Here is a 19139-nt window from a genome sequence, read left to right on the forward strand (position 1 = left end):
AAGTAGAGTACAGCAGGTGGGTGAGGAGGCACCAAAAGCCAATACAGTATCCATATCTGGTGGAAGATACAGAAAAATATGTTCTTCCTCTGCAAAACAGTACGTGTTAGCTTACTTACAATGTTTTTGTAGCAACAGTAGAAAGCTGACAGATTATTTTATCTGACATTTCCTCAGAGGGAAAGACTTGAATGCCAGTAGAGGAGGAAATTAGCGCTTGTGGAAGGTAATTCTCGGTTCCTTTATTCTTGAGGGTGGACTTCAACAAGTTGTAGTGCCATGTGATTTCTGCCTAAATGAAGATTTCAGCCACGGTTCTTTTTAGGAAGAAGCTCTGGCTTTCCACAGACTTTAAAAGAGCATTGGCGAAATCTACAGAAAAAAATAGTTTAGGTTTCTTTACTATCTGCATTGTGACTTTAAAGGGCTCAGTTTTTGAAGTGTTTTATCAAGAGCACATTGGCTACTTCTTGTTACAGCCAATTTTGAGACAATGTTTTCTGGACAAAAATAATGGGCAAGAAGAGGTCTTTTGAGTAACAACTTTTTTTATTTTGTTACCTGATTCTGGAAACTGCGTGTACTTTCCCTTCATATCTTACTTCATTGCAGAGGACAGCAAATAGAATATTCTTCTGAAGAAGATTTTTATATCTATATCACTTCAGAAATTCTTGTTCAATGTATAATAAAGTAAGTTGCTGCTGCCCTGCTTTTTTAGAAAATTCTGAATTACTGAAAAATGAGTTTAAGTACCTCAACACAAGCTGCTGTTAATAAAGTTGCCATTTTCAAAGCCTAAAACACTTCGTTTCTAATGCTGTTTGTTGTCATTGCCAAAGCATGAGGGATTTTGAGATGGAACAACATGTTTTATCAACCAACATCAGGGTAATTGGATTAATACCTAGTGTCTGTTACTTTGTGCACGTATGAACTGATGGTGGATCTGATCAGTAAATAACGGAGTTTAGGATACTGCGTATTTTCAAAAGACAAAAGAAGAAATTCTTACCATTGATTCAGGACTTGTAGTAACAATGTATGAAGTTGAGTGACTAGTGATTTCATGTTAAACAGTGTGTATCATGCCTAAAGCATTAGATACATTTCAGGAAAATCGTAATTATTGGAAATATATTTTCATGCAAATTATGCCAGCAGGGTGGTGTATATGTATGTTAAGAACTGTGATACAATGTAGGCTAGATTTATTTCCGATTGGCATGTTTGAAGGATGAAAGGAGGCAGCTTAGGAACCCCTTAAAGTTACAAATACTGGTGAAATAAAGTAATTTGAGCACATACTTACTGCAAAACTTGCACTACTAGTGCACCATGTGTGGGTCTAGTAAGAAGTTAATTGCGTGCAAAAGATAATGGACTTACTTGTACGTACCATGAATTTTTTTGTTGTTGTTAGGAAAGTATGTACTGGGAGAACATTATAACACTTCCCTGTTTTTGCAAATAGACTTTAAAAACTTGCAGGCTGGAAGAATCTTTGCAAAGCAGAGCTACCAGCAGTCCCACAGCTTTATTTGTACCCCACAGCCTGGTTCCAAAAGAAAATGGGAGAGTGGAGTCATGGAAGCTGCACTGTTACTAAATAAGAAACAAGAATTTAGGTTCAGACTAAGAGCTAGGGAGACAGAGGGACTTGAGACCTGAAACAGAGAAATGCCTATTTCGAACTGCAAAAATAGTTCATCTGCTAATAAATCCCATAGAGAAACAGAATGTCAGAACTAAGAAGCAGCTGTGCAGCATTGAGGTTGATTAATTAGGGGAAATTTCTATATCACCAGCTTTTCTAGATGGGATTAGATCGAGTATTGAGAGAAGTCACATTGCAGGCAGAGTGACTTGGGACCCGTGCTCATACAGCACGTTCTTCTAGGATGTGTTGGAGCCGAGGTAAGGAACAAAGGAAGAGTCAGTAAATAATGTTGTTCTTAACTGTGGTCTGGAATTGTTGAGTATATTTTGCTGTATTTGAAAACAAAAATGCAGTCATGGTCTTGTATCCAGAAGCTTGAATTATGTCTTGCTGAAATCAGCTTTTGGTGCAGGGGTGCGAGGAGCCTTGTAGGAGGCTGTAACTGTGCATTGTGCCTTCTTGGATACAGTGATCCCAAAGAAAGCTGTCACTGCAATCTTCATTTAGGACAAGCACCTCAGGACCTTTAAGAGAAAAGAGGAGGATGAGACTGCTACTGAGTAGGCTTCTGAGAGCTTGTGTGAGGTCTATGTCCCTTCTTAATGAGGTTTGGCCAGGTGATCTACAGTAGGAGATTCATGTCACTGTCCCTCCTGCAAGCAGTAGGCTACTGAAAAACCTTATTTGGTGTTGGTAGAAAAAAGTGTTATTGTGGAATTAAGTGGAATTATGTAAGCTAAGTACAGCATACCAAGTTCACTCTTCAACTGTCCTGTGATTTTCTTTTTCCTGCTCCTCTTTCTTGTTACAGTTCCTGTTTCTGAAGTTTGCTTAGCCATGACAAAATGTTCTCTAACATATTTGGAGTGAAGTTTTGCTGTGACCTACTCCCTCCTTACAACACTCTTTTTAGGTAAAATATTTTGAATCTTTATCAGTCACTTGTCTTTATAGAGTCTGTCCTTGAGCACTGTTGAAGGTTCAGTTTCTCCTGCTTTGAAAGCAAAAGTCTCTAGTCTTGATGCTTAATGTTGACGTATTCTTCATCTGCTAGTCTGTATTATTATAGCTGAAGGATAAAGTGACAATATTTCTATTGGCCTTATCCTTTACATAAATAGTGGTCAAGCTGTTGAAGCTCTTAATGTGAGGTAGCTCTAATGTGTAACTACATTTTCCCAAATTATCACATCACATAAAATGATCATCTTTGGGTGAGAGTTTTGTCTTTCATGTTGCCAGGGCTGCCAATAATAAATATACAATTCCGTTGTCTTTATTTTTTATTTGGGATGGTGTTGACTGCGCCAAGTTTGGGACCTGCACTTTTCATGACTGCAGTGGATAGATACCAGCAACAGAATTAGAAAGTGCAGATGGAATATTTACTCCTGGGAAAAAACAAGATCCAGGATTTGCTTCCTGGGATAGTGCTTTTACAAATGAATTGAAGATGGGAGGAATTTCCTTTGGCATGGGCTAGTAACTAGTGAGGAGAAATTTTTTAATAACTTAATAACGCAGTAATATTTATGCAGTAGCTTTTACTGCCCAAAATGCATATCTTAAATCAAATGCTAGTAGTTTTTAATAGTTTCTTCTTATTAGGGCCATTTCCATTTAAGAAGATAAGCCTATTTGATACTACTTGTTCTTTTTTCAAAAGGAGGAAAACAGTGTATGTTGGGTAAGAATGCATTGTTGCAGGCATTGTTTACATTGGGTATTTGTACACATGTTAACAGCTTTTCATGTATTTTCATTCTGCTTTTGTGCAAAGTAGAAAATGTGCAAGTCTGTCTTATCTCTGTAAATAAAAGGTCAGAACAGTTACAAACAGTGAGTTAATGAGAGTAAGATTTTCTAACCACTTTCGCAATAGCTAGATAACTATAATTAGGGTAAAGTAGTTGATAAATGCTGCAGTAGGCTGTTACTTGCACCAGAGCTTGCTGTGATTATGTCTACGTAAATTGTCTCTGGAAAGATCTGTGATGCTGATGTTTTAGCATCAATCATCAGCAGTGACTTGTGAGGAAGTGAATCTCAGGTAAACTGTTTCTCCAGTGTGCTGATTCTCTAAAGCGATGTGACAGTGCCGCAGGCCCTCCCTCCCCACCCATTTCCCTGATGTCCTCTGTGGAAAAGGCTTCTTGCCAAGATCTTTCTTCTGATGGCGAACTGTATTTTTCAATAGATCATACTTGTTGAATGTCAGTACGAGGCATAAAACTTCCTGAAGTGCTTTCTCAGGGGGAGGCTGTGCAGCCACACATGGCACGCGCCACAGCTGCAATTCCCTGGAACCGCTGGCATTGATGAGAATGTGGTAATTAAAATATTTTGTCTATTGTCTTTGTTAAGACTATGGAAGGCTGTAAGTCATCAAGTTCATGATAAATTATGAGCTTGACTGAGACAATTGTATTTTTATAGGCAACTTGATTAGAAATTTACACAGAGGGTGAATTAAAACTTTAATTATGACCTGCAGGCCAGTATATTAATTGAATGTTGCAGATAGCCACAGCGTTAGCTCTTGCATGACTCGTGTCCAGGAATCCTAAAGGAATGGACAGTCACATTGAAGTAAAGCTTGGGAAAAAGAAATCTTAGTATTCCTTTTAGCACAGTTACTGAATTTTTGGAAGGAGGATTGAGACACGCACGCAGTTCTCTTTATTGCACTGCTAGCATGAAGGACCACTGGACGTGTATTAGCCCTTTATGTGACTCCTTTCAGACATTAATTTGCTCCAACTTCACTGCGCACGCTGCTTCCTCAAAGGGAGCTTGGGAGTGAGGGCGGGCTGTAAAGCAGTGATCTTGTGTGAACTCATCCTGCTGGTCCCCATTGCCAGGAGGCAGTCAGGTGGGTGAACTCTGTATTGGCAGGCCTTGGGCCAGGTCAGGTGTCACCCCTCATCCCAGAGCTGTCGCTAACCTAACACAAAAGCTGTGTCATCTGCTGTAGCTAATTTGACAGAAAGGCAATAATCTGCCCACATCTGATCTGTACTTGTTACAGCTCTGGCTTCCAGAACAATGTATATAATACAGCTGTTACCATAGCCAGAGTCTCCCGTGCCCTATAGTCACTGGCCAGTCATGCCATAAGGATGCAGAGGCTCAGTTTACAGCAGTTCATCGACTGTTAATCCAATCACTCTGTCCTGCTAATCAAATCAGTCAGTTCCAGGAGCATGTGGCTGCAGGCTTACACGTTCGCTCTCAGGCTAACGTGAATGGAGTAGCGTTGAGCTGCAGTGAAGATGAACTCTAGAATTTATACAGTATCCTAGTGTAATTTTTTAATTATGTTATTTGAACGTAGACCATAAAAATACATATTCGGAATGTATGTGTGTTAAGCCGTTTTATAAAATTTACCTGCTGGTGCTGACTGCAGTGAGCAATGCTCTGAACTGGCGTTAAGTCATACTACTGGAAATGACGTATTATCTAATAAAGCACGTACGTGGAAGATTTTAGTGCACGTTTTGCAGACCTTGAGGTGTATTTTGACATCTTCATCAAATTTCTTTTTGAATAACTGTCTTCCCAAAACTGCTTTCTCCTTGTACTTTAAGCAAAACTTGGCACTTAACTGTTTCTATATGTTGTGTGCTGCATTTTTACATGTAGAATGCATTTATTTTATTTACAGTAACAAGCGTTTGATTACCTTTTATCATTGACTTCTGCAAGATTTTAATAAATAGAGGATACAGTCATTCATAAACATTTATGATTTCTTATGGATGATCATTGAAGTCCCATTTCTACACGGAATAGTTTTCAATTTAACCCAGGTGACTACACATATAACACATACATGTGTCTTAAGATTTGCATTTATTCTAGCTTCAGTCTCTGAACTGGGGAGTGCCTACAGTAGTAATTTGGCTCAATTGAAGAAAATCAGTAGAGTGAAGCAGTTGGTGCTGTAACTGCCGCCTCTAAATATTCTGCTGTGCAGCACTTTTATTTTGGACTAGATTTAGTGGAGCCTCTCAGGATCAAATATTTATCCATGCCACAAAGTGCGCTGAAACTGTACAGAGCTGTTACTTGGTTGGACCTGTGTGCCCCTGTAGGGGCTAAAGCATGACAAATAATACCATTGCATTGGTACATCTCCATTTCCATTTTATATTTCTCCATAAAGAATCCATATCATGTATACAAAAACTGGTCTGTGAACAAAACCATTGCACAGTAAGTGGGGATAGCGCAGAGGGGAGAAGGATTTGCTTCTAAACTACACTACTGCTCTGAACCAAAACGCTAATGTAAACATAGCCTGCAGCTAACAGAACAAGGCCTTCGCCTATATTTTACAGACAACAGATAGAGTATGAAGTCAAATAGATTGCATTCTGTTAACTTTAAATTAATTTAGCTTGACAGAGATGAAGATGGGAATGGAAAATGGATTTATGCTAAAGAAGGCAGCGTTCACTGAATATTTACGTGCCTGCTTATATGTATATTTTGCTCATTCTGGTTTCCCTGCCCCCCCCCCCCCCCCCAGCTGTACCTTTAATCTCTTCAAATCTTCTGTAAAGTATGATCTTTATAGATACGACATTTACCTATATACACATACACAGAGTGTGCCTTATGTAAGTTTACAAACGTACCCAAATTACAGTGCTTCAGACTGAGAACATCCTTTTGAATTTCATGCTTGCTCTTATTGACCTGAACTAAAGATCTTTCATCGTGGACTAGGGTTCTGTGTCCTTTTTCTGACCGCAGCAGAACGACGAGGTTACAGTACCTGTCCTGCCCATAGGTGCTTGTTTTCCTCTGCTGAAAGTTGCAGTCCACTTAGATGTGTCAGAAAATACCGCGTATGCAGCTGCTCTCCCAACCAGTTATTTCAGGATGCCTACCTTAGCTCAGGTATTCTTAATATCTAAACCAGGTCACTTTGACAGAACTGCATTAGGGAATAATTACACAAGAAGTTGTGCTGACGGATGGGGAGGAGCTGTTGTCTCTAAGCACAGGACCGGGAGGAGCAGTTGCAGCGTTGCCGTTTTCACCTGGTGCAGCTGTAGCCAAACAGCACTTTGGCCTGCAAGCTTACCTGGTTCCTGTCCAGTTTTTGAAGAAGTGTAGATGCCATATATTTTGCTAATAAAAGCAATTAAAATCAAAGTATCTCCTTTCTCAGGGAGAGGAAGCAGACATGAACCAATTCTCACCGCATTCATGGAAGAATGGGAAATGTTGCTGGTTTACAGGTGGAAAATCTCAGGAATAATTTCGGTGCGTGGGTTTATGATTTGGGCACTTCACTGTTGGATTATACCTCTGAACAGGGCATTGTTTTTCTGTCAGTTATTCTGCTGGCTGAGTTTTTGAGCATCATTGATCAGTACCCCATGTGGGGAAAGTGATAACTTGGCATGCTAAAATAAACTGGGAGATGTTATCTTTTGCCAGCCAGATAGTTTGCCTGGTAACTTTCTCTCACACTTGTTTTTTCTTCCCTTTTCCTATCATTTTCCATTTTGTTTTGATTCTTCTACAAAACTTGAAAACTAACCATCGGTGGCAAATCCTGGCAGTACACAGCATTTTAATTACTGAAAATAAATATTACCCCATGGCAGAAGGTATTTGATGCTGTAGAAATGGTAGTTGGCACGAACTAGTTTTCACCAACTTTTCTGGCGTGATTATGGCAAAAGATACGGCCTTGCTCTTCCCCTGGTGCTTAGGGGCGCTCTGCCAGCTTTGAACTCTGACTAACTTGGCGTAGGATCAGAAACGCACCTGCTGGGCTCCAGGGTTATGATGGTGGGGGAGACGCCATACCGCCTGTGTGGATGTTACCTGGCTCTTCCAGCAGGTGATCCGTGCCATCGAACCACACCGTAACTGATGTGTCTGTCGGGAAGCAGGGACATAGACTTGTTTCCCCACCCAGTTAGATTCTTTTTCTCATTTTAATCTTCGGATGTAAATCGTCAGTATTGTCTCGCATTGCATTTCATGTCAAGTCACCACTGTACCCCAAAGCAGAAATGGGCAAATCAGACAGGCTTTCTTTTTCAGTAGGAAAAGAAAGGTACAGGTTTGCAGTCTCTGGTTTTGCCATGGAAGAGTTTAAATAAGCCACCAGTTCAGGATGGATATTCCTATTCCTGTTCTATACTCAAACCCTGTGTGTATTGTGGAAGCATTCCAGTTTCCTCTTCCAAAATCCGGATGAGAAACACTTAATGTAGCTGTTATCATCAGCAAAAGTATTGAGGCAGAATACTCCTGAGCAGTTTTTCAGGTGGTCCTAGGGGAGTTAGACTATAATCGAACTGAGGCAATCCAAAAAGACCCTCACTAAAACTCTGAACCACATGAAAAATTGTGTATCACAGATTAATTGCTGTAATTTTTGTGTTGTAAATAAAACAGAAATAAGATGTCTTCAAGAAGAATTAAAGGCTTGGGGGAAAAAAAAATCTCCTTTTAATCAGAAAGCAGTGTCAGACTAGGTTTTGTTGCAGGCTTGGACAATACAGCTAAATATAACAGTCTTCTTTATGCATTTCTGTTTGCTCTATAAATCATCGGGTTGGGAATGGATTTTTGCGTCTCCTGTTCTAGAGTTCATCTGTTATCTCTGCAAGGTGTCTGGTTTTTTGGATGAGAGGGATGGCTTCCTACTTGAAAAGGGCATGTCCTTAATGGGTGGCCTTTCAGTATTGAAAGATGCTAGTAGAACTTTGTGCACAGTAATCGATGCTGTTTGTTACAAAGATTTCCTGCGAGAAAATAAAAATACCTACCTAAAAAAATTGCTAGTAGCAGAGATCTTTCTATCCTTCTCTGAGAATAGTTTTTTTAAATCTATTTTAGAAGGTTGAGAGAGGGAGAGAGGATAAGCAAGACTATAACAGTAACTGCCATTTTGACAGCAGACCAAGTTTGATTTGTGAGTTTGTTTTTATTTTTTAATTTACCATTTCTGGCTTAATACTTGAAGGTCTCTATGAAAAAGAATTTGAAGGCATATTTCTACATAATGACTTATTATTTGGGGTAGCATTTTTATTAAGATGTTATTTAATAAAGTTTCATGGAAAAAGAGTAGTTTCATTTTTCTAGCTGCATGGGTTTTTTAAGTCCAGTAACTTTACTAAAAAATGGAACAACCAGAATAAAGATAGGTTTAATGTATTTTAACTTCTTAAATAATATTTGGACAATTTGTATTTTATTACTCTCTATAAAATGTATTGAACTGTACAACTGAGTAACAAGGTAAAGGTGGAGCTGGTTGTGTTTGGTTTTTATTTGTCTGTTGTTGTTTTGGTTGGGTTTTTTTAAGACCTTTGCAAAGAGAGCTGTGCAACATCTTAATGACAGGACAGCATAGTACAATACCTGCAGGGTGTCGCATGAAGTTGTACAATATGTAGTTATATTGCTACTGAGATTATAATAATAGTAATCATTTAACCTCAGTGTTGAAAACCAGGCAGTACATTATGGTAATATGCCACATATAAAACTGAAGTGCACCCGTAAGAGAATCTGTCGTCAACAGTCATATGATTCGGTAATGAATCATACCATATATGTGTACCATATATATGTGTACCATACATACCTGAATTTTCCTTCCATCCTTCCAAACCGTTGTGTGACATTCCGTTTGTTTAACACACTAGTCGTCAGAGTTTCTCCTCGGTACATGTCACGTTAGCTTACCTGCGTGGTCCTTGTTCATGAGGGGCTACCAGTTACATTAATAAGTGATAGTCTCATCTCTCCCTCCCCTTTTGTTGGTTTGTTGGGGTTTTTTTATTTGTTTGCTTGTTTTTTGGGGTTTTTTGTTGATTTTCTGTTTGCTTTGTAGTTGGGTTTTTTTAAATAACCAAAAGGAAGATAGACAAGGGGAAAAAAGCTGTATTGGTCCCATAAGTGAAATGAAGTGGGCTGGAGGATTTACCAGAAAGATCAGCCTGGGTAGGGAAAATGAAATAAAAAGGAGAAATCCTGAGACTAGCCTTACCCTTACATCTCTTTTCTGTAAAAGAATTCCCTTTCTGCCGGACTAGCATGACTGGCATGAGTTTTGGTATGAGGCATGAGCCTCTGTTCCTGCAGCTGCTGCTGTCTGCCCTGTCTGCTTTACCCCACTGCCTGAATTCCTCTAGCCTGTGGGTCCCATGTGCAGTTGGAGCATGTGCATGCTTAATACTTGTGACATAAATACCATCTCTATTTGCAGATAAGTGAGGCATGGTAATTTGTTCAAGTATGTGTATCAAATACTCTGGCCAAAACAAGTTCTCTGTTTTCACAAGAAGAACAGCCTCTAAAGAAAATCTTCCATATTTGACCCAATTTCTGAGCTGTACCATATTGTCCCTGGTAGCTAAAGGATAGCTCACTGTAAGTAAGAGATTCTCGTGTATGGCTTATGCTAAGCAAGCAAATTATTCAAACAATATCAAATTGATAAGTTTTGTAAGGTAAACTCACTGTGTTTACATAGCATATTTAAACATGGTCTCTATATTTGGAGAGGGAAGTCCTATCCATGTTGAAGTTAGAATCAAAACTTTGCTGGGGCCAGTGCTGATTGTCAACTGTAATGTGTCATATTCTGATTTTTGTGCATGCAAAACACTTACTGAAGAACAATTTCGGAACATCTTTTATGAGGTGGAAGTAAACAGATGAAGTTTAAAGAGAGGAATTTCCAGTCAGCAGTGAAAGACTGTCAGCTATAGAGCTACGATACAGAATTACAGAACTACAAACAAATGACTTGCATGCAGGTTGCTCACTTGAGATGTATATCTGCCCCTGTCTAATGTTTAATTTTCCTTTAACAGGTAGAGAGAATTGTTGACAAGAGGAAAAACAAGAAGGGAAAAACAGAGTATTTGGTGCGATGGAAAGGATACGACAGTGAAGATGACACTTGGGAGCCAGAACAGCACCTTGTTAATTGTGAGGAATATATACATGAATTTAACAGACGCCACAATGAAAAGCAGAAAGAAAGCACATTAACCAGGACAAACAGGACCTCTCCAAATAACGCCAGAAAACAAATTTCTAGATCTACCAATAGTTCTTTTTCAAAGACATCTACTAAATCTTTAGTTATGGGTAAAGATCATGAGTCAAAAAATAATCAACTCTTTTCTGCCACCCAGAAGTTCCGGAAAAACAATTCACCGTCTCTTTCTGGAAGGAAAAATATGGACCTCGCAAAATCAGGTATTAAAATCCTAGTGCCCAAAAGTCCAATTAAGAGCCGGACAACAGTTGATGGCTTCCAGAATGAAAGCCTGGATAAAATGGACCATATAGAGCAGGATCAAGAAGACTCTGTAGCACCAGAAGTAGCAGCAGAAAAACCAGTGGGAGCTTTATTAGGACCTGGTGCAGAGCGTGCTAGGATGGGGAGCCGGCCAAGGATACATCCATTAGTGCCACAATTGCCAGTGCCAGTAACAGCCACAATTGCATCAGCATTAACAATAAATGGAAAAGGTATGTGTACGAGTCGGTCATTTTTGTGTGGATTTTTCATTTGACTGATCTTTTTTGCTGTTCAGATGCAAAAAAATTACCCGCTCTGTTTCAACCATGTTAAATCAAGTCTGGAGAGCTTCACAGCTTTTTTTTACATAACTATATGACTACAAAGCCATTTTGATTTTTGCCAGCTTTTGCTTTCCTTGCAGAGATTCATTGGTATCTGTGTTTTCAGAATCACCATAAAATACACCTGTGTTTGCCTTGACATTGTGTGGTACATCTATTCAGTGTACCATTTGCAGAGATTATATCATTGCTTTAAGTTTATTTAAATAGTCTCATTTTGTACGAATGTTAGAAAAATTAATTATGGAAATAGATGAACAGTGTGAACAGGGATTCTTCATAACATTTTACATACCAATTTTGTTACAAATATTGCCTGGAAAAAAACTTGTGAGGATTTTGTTGCTTAAAAAAATGAAGTTGGTAAGTTTTGTTTCAGCGAAAATTTGAACCAGTTGTGGAGATACATATGCCTTCTGCCTGGATTGAATCTGTCTTCGTTATATTTTATCAATATTTTGTTGTTTATACCTCATTTGATATTGAGAGCTTATTTAGGTTTGGTGCCTGGTTTGCTAATATCTTGGTAGATGACAGTTCATTCAACTTTACTGTAAAATTTGTGATACCAAAAAACCCAAACTGCTTTTGTGGGAGGAAGCTGTTTGTTCCCCCCACCCAGCTGAGACCCTTGTTGAAGACTTCGTGGTCCTCATTCTTGTGCTCCAAACCCTTGTTCTTCCCCGACAGATCCAGGTTGTTGTGTAGTCGCAGATGTTCTTGTAAGCATGCTTTCGAGGCTAAATTCTCAAGTGTAATACTGCATCCTCAAATAAAATGCAGCGGGTAAAGTCTGCAGGTATGCTATTCATGATGTTTCGCTGGGAAAATTGCTTGGAAATCAAGGGCTGGGCCTGCCAAAATGACTGACACAAACTAAATAGGCAAAAAATGTGTTGCAGACTTTGGGAGAATTTGCGTTGGGTGCTCCACTGTTGCTTGCGTTCAGATTTTCTGGAAAAACAGCTGCAGCAGGAGAGGTTGAAAAGCAGTGGGCAAGGCAGGGGTGTGCTCCTGGAGCTGTGGTGTCAGGTCATGGGCCAACCCGTTTTGCTGCAGATGAGCTAGGTAACCATGGTAATGCACACGCGGATGCCAGGAATATCTCTTCCTTTGCATGGGCTGAAGAAGGAATGTAAATCTTAGAGGATGTAAACAAAGCTGGAGGGGAAAATGCAAGAAGTGCCAGTATGTGAGTTTTCTGAGTAGGTGAGGTAGAGGAGTGTGTTTGCACATGTGATGGTTTTGTGATAATTAATATGCATTTTGGAGTGTGGTGTTGGTTCCTAGTGGAGTGATTGATAAGCGCTGCTGCCTTCAGTGTCCTGTTTTTTTGCCTCACAGCGTTCAGAAACAAAAAAGGAAAACAAAGGACCTTCTTGGGTAGATCAGTCACCAGAAATGATTAAATCATTCCCACCAACCTTTCGCTCTGGTAATATGGTGGTACAGCGAGGGCCCAGTTACAGGGCATTACGTGGAAGTGGGAAGACCTGCACAGGAATGGTAGTGACACATAAAACATGAGCTGAGGTGCATTTATCCATTTCACTGAGATGTTACAATTTCCTCAGCTGCCACCACTTCCTTCAGCTCTTCTTAGGCATTTATCTGGGCAACTAACAATGAAAGCTGTCGGCTGACCCTAGGGATGATGGCAATGTGGGATTTTCCTCATACTTTTCTTTTCACAAGATCTTAAGGTGTAGAACAAAAAGAGGAGAGCCAAGAAGATAGTCACAATATGTGGTTGCCCAAAACCACACAATATGTTTCCACCTTCTGTCTGCTGATGGAGAGATGTTAGTACAAGAACATAAACTGAGGCATTCCCTCTCTGTTCTGATACACCAGTGCCAATCCCCAAGCTGAGCTGTGCAGTCTGCTCGGAAACGGATGCTAAATACCCAAATTATTATGGCTTTGCAGGTGGTTATGCTCATCTGCTACACTTTTGGGGGTAACATCCAAATTACACAGTAATTCTCTGATTGTAAAAGTTGGAAGCAAAGTTGCAAAAGAAAAATACTTTTCTTTGCATTTATGTCTGACATCAGTCGGTTTTCCTAGCTTTTTAGGATTTTTTGGACAGATAGGTTTCTCCAGAAGCCCAGGCTCCAACTCGGCCATTCTGCACGGCCAGAGTGGACCTTTATTTAGACAGAAGCGCAGAGAGGCAGCCCTGTCACCCAGAGCTAGCCTGGCCTTGGAGCTTCCCGAGCTCACACGTTCTCTGTCTCTTCATTAAAGCTGTACTCTTCTCCTTGCTGTTTTTAGCTTCACGCTGCTATTCATTAAAAATGTAGTAAATTGATGCTTCCCTCCCTCCCCTGCAAGGGGCTGTCACGGTTCAGGATCCCATTTTGCTTCTTACTCAGGACATTCCTTCTGTCTTAAATGGACACCTCATCACATTCTCAACACCACATGAGGAACCAGGGAGATATTCATTGCACAGAAACGCCATCAATTTCGTACCCTCATCTTCATATGCACCAGATCTGACATATTAATAATACAGATGATAGATCTGGCATTTGGAGCATTCTTTCCAAACTTCCCACCTCCTCCGCATACACCTTCTGTTAATTGTAAGAGTTCCTACTTCCACATGGAGGATGCTGTCAGGAAGACAGAAGTGTGTTTTGAAAAATAACTTTTTACTTCATCTAGTTTAGGGATTTTTTTTTTTTGTCAAAAAATTTTTGTTGGAAAAACCCAGTTAGTCAAAACAAAATCCTAATTGGATAGCATAATTCTGAAAAATTCTAATTCAGTTCAGTGTAATTCTATTACACTTCAAAAAATTTTAGACAACTTTTTCAATTAAAGCTGATTTGATTTTGACTTTTTTAAAGTAATATTGGAAAAATAATTTAAAATGTTAACATGAAAACAGTGTTCTTACTGTTGAGATTATTGCTGTGACTGCTTTTGAATTGTGTGACTCCTGTTGGTTTTAGTCCTAGTTCAGGATGGCGAAACTCTTCAGCATTTAGTCTGTTCTTTGTTTTCCCCAGACTTGATTTTATATTTTTTTTAATTTCATTTGTAATAAAAGTACACACCATGCAAAAAAACTCGTATGCATAGGAAAATCCCATGATTGCAATTACTTGGAAATATTAGCATTATTGTAGCACCTAGTCCTGCTTTTCATGAGACAAACTGCCATGATGCCGTTCTTGTTCCAAAGTTCCTACGGTCTCAGAAAAGGCAACCTGCAAATATTTATTCAAATATGCAGGGGTACCAGGGGAATAAAATAACAGTGATGTTTGCTCTGGGAGTTGGTGGTTTCAGCACACTAAAATCTAGCTGCTATCCAAAGTATATTTTTTAACAAAGGAAACCATTGTATTGAATGTTCATACTTTAAAGGCTTGGCCTTGAAAACAGACACAATGGAGTAATATACTGCATACGAGTCTAAGAAGGATGATATATGGAAAAAGTGGGAATGGGTCACTGAATGAACGTTGCTGTAGTTCTGTTTTTCTGAAATATGTGGTCATCATCAGCTGTTACTAAAAGTTAATAGAAGCGATCCTGAAATGGATGAATTAACAGGAAAACACCGCTGAAGAACTGAAATGTTATGGAAAAGATGTTAATGGCGCCTACAGGCAATGGATATTACTCAAAACTAGGCAAGACAAAAAGTGGTCTCATGTCTAACAATGGGGTTCTGATACCTTTAAAGTTTTTGAAAGCTTCCTTCATCAAAATTGAATGAAAAAATAGCTTTGAAATTTTAATGCAAATGTTTTAGGCACAGTACGCTCATAATATCCAGGGAAGTTCTGTAATAGGGTACAAAAGAAGTGAAACTGTAAAGGAAATTTAATCTGCCAGTCACACAAGGCTAGAGAGTTGTCTTGCAATTTTCGAAAGGACTAAAAGACTGAATTGATTGTTCATCTGCAAAACTTGACCATAAACCAGGTGGATACCGTTGCTTGGCAAATTTTAGTATTGTTTTTTTCTGGGTCACCTTATGGTTGCTACTGTTTTTATTCAGCTAACAGTGTCCAACATGTGGATGTAATTGAGAACAAATGCCACAAGAAAGGAGATTTGGGGCAGAAAGGCATGCAAAGCTCAAAGTATAAAATGAGCAAGAAAAGCACATCTAGCTGCATATGTTGTTATAATTAGAATAAGGCAGGGTGGTGGCTGGCATACAGGAAGAGAAGAAATACAAGAAATACAGTGAATTACATCACTTGTGAGACAGACAAGCACCACCAGTGTGCACAGTGGCATTAGCATCTCCTCCTTGCACGTATTAGTTCAGCTGAATAACTTGCAGGAGCAGTGGGCTGTCTGACAATACAGAGATTATTGCGGTATATCACCCTACAAAGAACAAGGGTGTCTGCTGATTTTTCAGTTGGATAATGGTGCTGGTTTTATCTCAAAACAATGGTATTAGCACCAAAAGAAAAGCCAGGCGTCAGGAAAAAAAAAAATGACTGAAATTGAGTTTTGTTTGTTACCTGTTCTGTGCCTTACCCAAAGCAGCTTATGAGATTAAAAACCACAGATTCGGAAAACCGAAAGCTGCTCTAACGCCCAAGGAAAATAGCGTCTGTTGTTTAAGTGCGTCTGATAGCTTTAGTCTCAATAGGAATCAAGCAAGTGTAGAAGCGCTTATGGAGGCAACTGGAAGTGGGGAGAACATACATTCTCAATACAATACCAAGCTGAGCTGGAAGGTGTTCAGCCACCGCCTGTTCCTTAGGGTGAAGGGAGCTCACCCAGTTCCCTCCCAAGCTCTCCCAGTTACTTTCTTCCCTCTCCCCCTATGTGCCTGGGTGTTGGGCTTTCCATGAAGAGCAGACTACTGTCACCAGCACAACTCATTAGGCCACCCTAAATAGAATCCCATGGGAAGAGCATAGCAGTTGACAAAGGTGCCGTTGGGTGTGAACCACATTAATTGTCCAGGGACCACAAGCTATGCACATAAGCCTCTCAAAAAGCAAAATGAAGAGGAGAGTTGCAGAAATTCATTGCTCTGTGAATTAGAGTGGACAGTACAACTAAAGGAAAGTTGGGGTGCTGTGTTAAAGTTTTTCAGATTTCCTTTCAGCATCCTGGAAAGATAGAAGCAGCTTTGAGCCCTCCTTTTGTTTGTTTTTGTTTTGGTTAGGTAGTAAAATGTAATCGCAAAAGAGCCCTAAGACAGGAACTTCCTTTTTCAGTGTTTGTATACTGCACTTGAAGGGTGGCTTGATCTCTGCTGAGTGATCTGGAAAGCAACCAAGTGTTTTATGAGTACAAACAAAAGCCTATGAAATGAGTTAAAATCCTTGTAAACCCTGCCTAACTTCTGAAATCACTGGTTAAACTTCTTCGTCAAATGCAGCAGTGTGTAATTTTCTATCTTTGATTGTGTATGCATTTAGCAAATCACTTAAGAGTAAAAAGTAAACCAGTTTTCATTTAATCAACCTTAAAGACACCTTTGTGGGGTTTTTTTTTCAGAAGTTGCATTTCATTTAGATCTTATTCCTTAAGAGTTCACATTATATACTTCCCTTATGCACTGTACTGCAACATTTTAACCTACTGTCAAATTTTCCATCTGTATTACTAAGTCATTTTCAAGATCTTCAGCTTCTTTACTCTTAACTAAAATAATATTCTGAAATTATTGCCAGTGTCTTGTTTATCTGTATTTTTCTGGCTCAATATAAATGCAAAGGTGTTAAGTGATATGGTAGACCGAATAGTCGGTATTATGTGGAAAACTGATCTGTTATTCCATACTGGTCTGGGTTTTGTCACCCCTCTGCCTTGTTGCTAGTGCAGTTTCTGGTCCAGATTGTTGTTACTTTACATGGTGCTGCAGGATTGAGAACTTGTGAAAAATCTCTCTTCTGCAGGGGCATATTGGTTTATGTCAAGAGATTACCATCATCATAATTGAGGATTTAAGTGCAGCGTTTGCTTGAGTTTTAAGGCTGTTTTCTTGAGAACATAAGTGCTCATAACATAAGAACATAAGTGAGTGCTTTCTTCCTTTTTCTGCCTTCTGCCATCCTCCACTACTTAGGACAGAGATGCTTCGGTGGGATGCTGCATTGGTGTAGCTTTTGATAGAGCTAAGCTGGTGTAAAATGTAGCTACTTTGAGAAGAGTGGTCCCATTCCTTTCCCCTGCCTCCCCAACCCCCGGTTATAATATGGCCTAGTCAACTGCTCCTTTAAGTACAGGCTTATTTTTATCAGCCTTCTGGAAGTGACAATGAGGGAAAGGATGTGTCCCTGGGGAGGGAGACAGAGGCATGCTTTTTCCTTGTTTTAATTCTGTCCCTGAATAACTAATAGAGAAACTCTGGATAAAATGTATGTTAAAAAAAAAAAAAAAAGGGCTGGGGGGGTAGGGGTGGGGAGTTCTTAAGAAATACTCAGTTTGGACATGAAATCCTCAATCTAAGTTGATAAAAACCCCTGTCATTTTTCACTGAAATTTGTATTACACCTCCTGGCCCAGTGGTAAACATAGAGCTCTTAGCTGTGCCGTTCTTCTGACACTGCACTGGCTTACATGGACTAAGGATCTGGAGTCTAAATCTCTCTTGACTACTCAGATGGGGTCAGTAACTATCAGCTTTCACATCCTCCTACAGTACTTGTACCAACACGAGACAAAAGTAATTTCTGAGGACGTTTGTCATACCTGCTATGTAAAAACTTAGGAAAGGTGAAGCACAAGGAAGCAAAGGCTCTGTTGACAAGGCTGGCTTTCAACCTACTTTGCATGCAAATCTGCACAGAGAAAATGTGTTGAAGGTCAGACTGAATGATAGAACAAAAATCTCGAGCTAGGTTTTTTTTCTTCTACCGCTCTTAAAATGTAGAACTTCAGAACAGTTTCTGATAATACAGCAGAAGTGTGAAGTGCAATCAGAAATACTCATGTTGTGCCTTTTGCAGTTGTGCCTGGCAGAGTAACCAGCAACACTTCTTGTCTCTTGCTGTTTCAGTTTTTTAAAAAGTTACATCTCCCGTCTCTGTTAAGGCTGTGAAGTGGATAGAATGCATGTTTGCTAAGGAGATTGTCATTATGAATCTGTGTTGTCTTGCAAAGAAGATCAGTCTTAATAGACTGATACAAAAATCCGTAAATAACGGACCAAAACAATCGTAATATGGTTCAGGGAAGATTTGCCTAGATCACAGTATCTACTTAAAATAAAAAGTCCACAAATAGACTGTTACAGGTGGGATAAAATATCATAGAATTAGTAAACAAACTCTTTCAGTTATTTTCCATGAATGCTTGTGAAAGAGAGAAAAATGTTAGATTCAAGGAGGTGCAAAACTGAGATTAAAAAAAATAAATAAATTTAAAGCTAGCTGCTTGGATAACAAAAAAAAAAAAGCTTTGCGATTTACAGGTGATTACAAAAATATCATTTTTATGAGAACTAATGAATAGCTGGATCCTGTGTTGCCCTGGGATAGCTGTACTTACTACCCAGCCAGACAAGTTGCAGCATTCAAACTGGCATAATTATGATCCAAACCTGCTGCTTTGAGTTATTGATAATAACATAGCAAAGTACTATTATTTAAAAGAAAATTAATACAGAGGCCATACTTTTGTGATACGGTACGCATATTTTCAAATCAAACAAAGATATCTAAATTATCTGCTATACATGCCATTTATATTGCATATATAAGTATTTAAGAACACACATTAAAATGCATTAGGCCACAAATTATCAAACAGTTAATTCTACTCTAGTAACTGTTTTCTTAATTTTGCAATCTTAGAATACATAGAACAGCTTTTGGTTTTTCTTTAGCAAGTATTTTTAATTTAA

General features: G+C 39.2%; 1 protein-coding gene across 3 annotated transcripts in view; it reads left to right on the top strand.

Annotated features, from left to right (window-relative positions):
* CDYL (chromodomain Y like) overlaps positions 1-19139 on the top strand; it is a 110252-nt gene that overhangs the window by 36909 nt on the left and 54204 nt on the right. For 2 of the 3 annotated variants that reach the window (XM_037379283.1, XM_037379284.1), the window contains exon 2: positions 10519-11185. The exons of the other annotated variant lie outside the window; for it this stretch is intronic. In XM_037379283.1, coding sequence (XP_037235180.1) covers positions 10519-11185 — 667 coding nt within the window. The remainder of the gene's footprint in view (positions 1-10518; positions 11186-19139) is intronic. 3 annotated transcript variants of the gene reach the window in all.

Source organism: Falco rusticolus, chromosome 3 (genome assembly GCF_015220075.1).
Source record: "Falco rusticolus isolate bFalRus1 chromosome 3, bFalRus1.pri, whole genome shotgun sequence".
Lineage (NCBI taxonomy): Eukaryota > Metazoa > Chordata > Aves > Falconiformes > Falconidae > Falco > Falco rusticolus.